The sequence below is a fragment of the Pinus tabuliformis genome, chromosome 5_2 (genome assembly GCF_031772625.1).
Source record: "Pinus tabuliformis cultivar Carrire ecotype Pingquan chromosome 5_2, CPIR1, whole genome shotgun sequence".
Lineage (NCBI taxonomy): Eukaryota > Viridiplantae > Streptophyta > Pinopsida > Pinales > Pinaceae > Pinus > Pinus tabuliformis.
In genome coordinates, this window is record NC_142306.1 from 267,937,429 (window position 1) to 267,943,561 (window position 6,133).

Here is a 6,133-nt window from a genome sequence, read left to right on the forward strand (position 1 = left end):
ATATGAATTTCATACTTAAATTAATAAACCATATATTTTATATATACATTTTTTTTCAAAATTTATTATTTATATTAAAAAAAATCAACTAAAACCTTTCCAAAAAAATTACATCTTAATTTATACCAAAATTTTAATAACTGATAAATTTATTCAATAACATATAGATGGAAAATGTTGTACTTACCATAACAATTTTTATATTCTTAAATAACAATTCAAAACAATGGAAAATGTTGTTATTACCCTCACAATTTTACAATTATAAGTGATTTTTCTATTCTCTAATAATAACTTATTTTAATTTTTTTTTAAATAATGGAAAACCTATAATAATTCACTTGTAAATTCAGCAGTGCAGAGAATTATCACTTACTACTATGACCAATTAAAATTGGCTCATCACTATTGCTTTACATCACATCGATATTACGTACAAACATGTTTTTTTTTAATAAATAATTCAAATATAATCTCTTAAATATCTATACCTGCAGTAACAGCTGTGGAACGTCATTGAGACCATTAAGATATCAGTAGTGTTCTCATTTTCCTTAATGGAACAGAATACCATGTTAAATATCTGGTCATATCCTTAGCCGATGGATCTGATAGCCAGCCTTTCTGTCCCTTTCGCTCATGTTGAGTTCGCACTTACATTAAGATGTATGAGCACTCATTGCACGCAAGCGTAGTCATCGTTGGAACTGTTCTTTTTTTAATATCCATCGATTCTGCACGAGTAGTGTGTATCGTTGAATGCAAATGCGCTCCATCTCTTCTTTGTGAAGTAGAAATCAATCACATTACGTTACTATTTTCAGGTACAGTGAGCGATGGGACGTGATGTTGTTGTGCACGGATTACGGGTACACAAAGAAATGAACTGCCCTACCTATTTACCATCAACGCTAATACATGGGAGCTGGAAAACAGATTTTCCACATCAACAACGCTGTTGCAATTACCTCTGCACGTAGTTTTCATCCGGCGGCGTGCAGTTTTTAGGGAAAGTGCGCGGCCCCACTGCGAGTCGCAAAGAATCCCTTCCTCTGCCTTTCTCATTTCACCTACCTCTCTGGATACCACCACCTTTTCTTTTCCTTTTTTGTCTTTTGTAATCACTGGCAAAGAATCCGTGTCTGATTATTTTCACGTACATACCTCCGGAAACAATTACAGGCAATTACAGCTGCTCTCCAGCACCATTCCACCCACAAGGAATATGTACGTACCTACCAGCGTTCAAGTCAAATTTATTCCCCTGAAACATGTAAGTTTCAAAGTTTTCTTTTCCATTCGACGTGGATTTCAGGGTTGAGGATATCGTGGCGCCGAAGGATTTTGGCATTTTTTTCGTTTAAAAATGGAATAGGATGTATCATCTCTGAAAGTAGATAAAGGAATAGGATGTATGATCTCTGAAAGTAGATAAAGGATGATAAGAATTTAGCTTGTTTGGATGTGTAGTTAATTTTGCCTTTCACAGTTATCAGATATTTTTAATATTTAATTATATATATGTTTTCCGCCGGATCTAATCGGTCCTGTAAATCGAATATTTTTTTTCTCACATTACTTCTTCTTAAATCAATTTTTGGTCATTTAACATGTATGGTTTTTATTTTATATTTTCTGAATTTTAATTTTATAATACGTTTTCACTCATCCAATTTTTAGTTCATTTGACATGTATTGTTTGTTATTTTTTATTTATTTATTTTTATAATTTAGATGAGATAATATTAAAAAAAAATTATCAAATAAATAATTTTATAATTGAATTAAAATTGTTATTTTATATTTTTGTTTTTAATTAACTAAAGCAATAATTATTAAAAAATGGAAAAAAGTCTTTTTTCTGAATTTGTAAAAAAAAAGGAAATTGATTTATTTTATAATGGTTGTTTCTTTGAAATATAAAAATTAATGTCAAAAATACTTTGAAGTGCTGTTTTAGACAAGAAGACATTTATTTTGATGAAAAGATTGGTTTACTTTATAATGTTTGGTACCATGAAACATAAAATTTTTTGATAAAAAGATTGATTTACTTTATAATGTTTGGTAACATGAAACATAAAAATTAGAACAAAAAATTCTATGAAGTGTTACTTTACACAAGAAGACATATTGGATGCATGAATAAAAAAATCTTTGCAAGTTCTCCTTTAAAACAAAAAGAAGAAATGAGAAGTACTAATTGAGATTTTAGATTTTAGAAATCATTATATTCATCATCTTATTGGTGGAGGTGAAGTAGAGAAAGAAGAAATGATTAGAATGATTGAGTATTCATATTAATTTTATAAGATAAATATTAAGAATTGGATTCTAAAACATAAAAAGTAAGATCTAATGTTCACATTACACACAACATTTTTTTTGAAAATATTTATACGTCCAAAACATTTAGTTCATAAAAAATTGTCTATACATTATAGGAAAAAAATTCTAAAATAAAATAAGGTAATAATACATTATCTTAAATACACTTAATGAATAAATGAACACTATGAATTAATAAATATTTAAGATATAAAAAACTAAAATTGTATTAAAAATGGGTGATAACATAACCAAAAATGACTACTCCAAATTGATAAATATTTAAGATATAAAAAATTAAAATTGTAAAAATATATTCTCATACTTCAAAGTTATATAAATCTAATTTTTTATTTTTTTTATAAATTAAAAATATATATATAATTTTATTAATACTATTTATATGTCTTTGCTAGACGGTTTTATTAATTCTTTTATACGTATTTTAATAATAAAATAAAAATTGACATTTTATCTTCTATTAATATATTTAATTCATCAATCATTTTCAAACTTGTCAACTTTATTTTGAAAAAACTTTGGCATACAAATCTATTCTTTAACCCACTTTTCATATAATATTATAAGACTAGCTTCCTTAAAAAAAATTTGAAAATAAGCTACAAACCCACTCTCTTCGTAATAAGACTAATTTCCGTAATTTCCAATTTAATTTCCTACCCGATTATGAAGACTAATTTCCAATTTGATTTCCTACCGGATCACTATTGATAACTCCGAAATTTCATATTTACAAGGGCAAACTTTATAATAATAATTTGTTTTTGGATAAATAAATGATAAAATAGAACCTAATACTATAATTTATAATTTTTTGTCTTGGCTCTCGGAAGCTACACTAAAACTTACCCCGCTGTCACTAATCGATTTTTCATGTCTCTCAGCAGCTACAGGGAAAGCACTTGCAGTAAAAATTACCCGGCCGTCATTGTTCGATTTTGCTGACATAGAAATGGCTTGCGTGAAATCTGGAGAGCGAGCTTGATGGAATCAACGTAATGATAAATAACAAATGAGATCTGAGGTTGAGGTTAGTGTAGTGGTTGCCAGTGAAGAAACAAAGGGCACCATTCCACGTCGCTTAGACATGCCATGACCTCATGTGGGCCATGATGGAACCGAAAGCGGTACCTCGTGAATTCCTTTGTCTAAATTCCTCAATAAATACCTCTGAATCCCTTGGCTTATTGCACCATTCCTTCTCTGTCTCGTTACCCACTCCATTTGGGTTCTGTTAGACTCTTCACAGGAGAAAAATGAGGAGCTACCTGCTTTTAATAGTTGGCATTCTAGGTCCGTCCTCATCCTCTCCACTCTTTTTAAGTTTTAAGCAAATTTCCAGTTGCTGGATTTTAGGTTTCTGGTTTGTTTTAAGCTGAATTGATGACTGAAAACGGGAGCACTCCTTGCTGTTTTATGTAACAGGAAACGCGGCATCCTTGCTATTGTATGGAGCACCAATGTAAGATTTGTCACTTTTATTCCGAGTATCTGCCTTATAATTTCCGCAAAGAAGTGTATGCCAAATAATAGATCGATGTTGTAAATGTTTTGATGCAGGGTCACATTTAGGAGAGTGATAAGAAACAGATCGACAGAGAGTTTCTCAGGGTTCCCATATGCGATAGCTCTGCTAAATTCTCTGCTCTACTCGTGGTATGGCTCGCCTCTCATCAGTAATGGTCTGGACAACATCTTGGTCTTGACCATCAATGGGGTCGGAATCGTGCTGGAGTTTATATTCGTTTGTATCTTTCTGAAATACGCCATACCCACAGCCAAGGCAGGTTTCAATACTCCTAGTCTGTTATCTAATAATAATATGCACCAGATGTTTAGACTTTCTGCTATGGACTTTAAAAGTGGCTGTATATATCAGATTAAACCAGTCTCTATATGTTGTTGTTGGGTTAACAACACCTTTATATGTGACTGTACTTTTACACCGTATAAGGCCATGTTATCTATTTTTGTGACAGATTTCCCTGTGTTGATATTTTTGGATAGATCTCCGCTATCTACATACATGAATAGAGGTTAGACATGTATCTGCAGAATGTGTTTATTGTTTCATAATAAAATTACTCTTTTAATGTGTTTATTGTTTCATAATAGAATTAGTAATTAGTTTTTTTTTGTGTTTTGCTGGGTGAATGAATTGATAAGCATAATATAGATTTCAAAATATTTTCAAAATTTGTAATTAAGATGAAAATGACAATAATGAATAATTGATTCTTTGTTGGTGTGCAGAAAAGAATGGTGACCACAATGGTAGGTGTGACGTTGGTGTTTGCCTGCATCTCAACAGTTTCTCTGGTTGCTCTTGGGGTTCAGAAGGATAAGAAAAAGCTAGTGGGGATTTCGGGGATGGTTGTCACTGTGGTTATGTATGGTTCTCCACTTTCCGATGCTGTAAGTATCTAACTCCATCCCATGCCACTTTGTCACTTATCTCCATCGAATGCGCCTTGACATTACTGGCACTGTGAAATGTACAAAAGTGGTCGGTGATAGAGACGAAAAGTGTGGAGTACATGCCCATCCATTTCTCCGTGTTCGCACTGATCAACAGTTGTTTATGGATGATTTACTTCCTTCTCGACAACAACCTCATCCTAGCGGTAACATGATATGCACCACCTTTCTCTGTACATTTGCAGATATATCTGTTCAATTTTGAATTTAGTTGATTACAGATTTCAGGAATATTCGATCGGAGAAAAATTAATTATTTCTATCTTCTCGAGTTCCAAAACATTCTCATATATATTACTTAAAATCGATGTACTAAAGATTCATTTTTAAAATCGGAGTTTTACACTGTGCTGTTGCCAATGCAGTGTCCAAACATAATTGGCGTACCATTGGGCATAGGCCAAATAGTACCGGGAGCAGTCATGTAATGAAGCAAAGAAAGTGGGTCCATTTGATCCAGAGATTGGGTTGAAAGAGAAGGCAGTTGCAGAGGAAACAGATTCAACAGATGCAGAGGAAACAGGTGAAGAGAGCCTGGAAATGGTGCAGATCCAGAAGATGAAACATGCCTTCGATTCGGTTGGGGAGAAGTGACAAATGTGTGCAAGTTTGGACTGTGTATGCAACTTTTGTTATACGTTTTCACGAGGGTTATTACCAATAGACGTGGCTATATCCGAAAAGAGAGTATACGCGCGAGGTTGTAAGATTTTACTTGAGAATTTTTTATTTACAAATATTAGTATCATATGATGTTCCACCGTTAGTCATCGAAAGAGCGGATGCCCGAGGTTGTAAGATTTTATTTCAGAATTTTTTATTTACAAATATTAGTATCGTACCGTAATCTGTGCGTTAGCGTGCTCGTCCAATAGTACTTTTTAGCTTTTTAAAAATAATAATTACATAATATATATTTTCTCAATGGTTTGGAGTGCTGTTCACCTTATCAGGAGGAATTATTTATTTTAAACCATCGCTTCTTCCTCCGTCAGGTTGTCCACCTTACAAGCCGGTTGATAATCGTAAGCTGGCCCCACCTCATTTACAAATGTTTGCAATGATATAAATTAATGTTTCCAAAATCGGATTCCGTTTTACACCTTCTATCATTTCTCTGTAAAACTCTTCAAAGGAATGACACTTTTTCGGAATGACTCATTTGCGGATTTTGTTGACTAAAACCTTGAATAGAATTGAAATGTTTGAATACTTTATAAATTAATATTGAAAACATACTAATTATATAAAAGTTACGAATCGCTATTCATATATTTTAAGATTTTGGTATAAGTTGAAAATGGAA

The 6,133-nt window shown here is 32.1% G+C and overlaps 1 protein-coding gene across 1 annotated transcript; it reads left to right on the top strand.

Annotated features, from left to right (window-relative positions):
* Positions 1-3,538: 3,538 nt before the first annotated feature.
* Positions 3,539-5,633, top strand: LOC149158547 (bidirectional sugar transporter SWEET3-like). The gene is made up of 6 exons (XM_089437765.1): positions 3,539-3,642; positions 3,775-3,811; positions 3,910-4,132; positions 4,603-4,764; positions 4,854-4,973; positions 5,193-5,633. Exons 1-6 carry the CDS (start codon positions 3,606-3,608, stop codon positions 5,253-5,255), a joined length of 642 nt encoding a protein of 213 aa, XP_089293891.1. The 5' UTR covers positions 3,539-3,605; the 3' UTR covers positions 5,256-5,633.
* Positions 5,634-6,133: the final 500 nt, after the last annotated feature.

Coding starts and splice junctions, on each gene's coding strand:
- LOC149158547 (XM_089437765.1), top strand. CDS start 3,606: ATGAGGAGCTACCTGCTTTTAATAGTTGGCATTCTAG. Junction 3,643..3,774: donor TTTAATAGTTGGCATTCTAG/GTCCGTCCTCAT, acceptor TTTATGTAACAG/GAAACGCGGCATCCTTGCTA. Junction 4,974..5,192: donor ACAACAACCTCATCCTAGCG/GTAACATGATAT, acceptor TTGCCAATGCAG/TGTCCAAACATAATTGGCGT.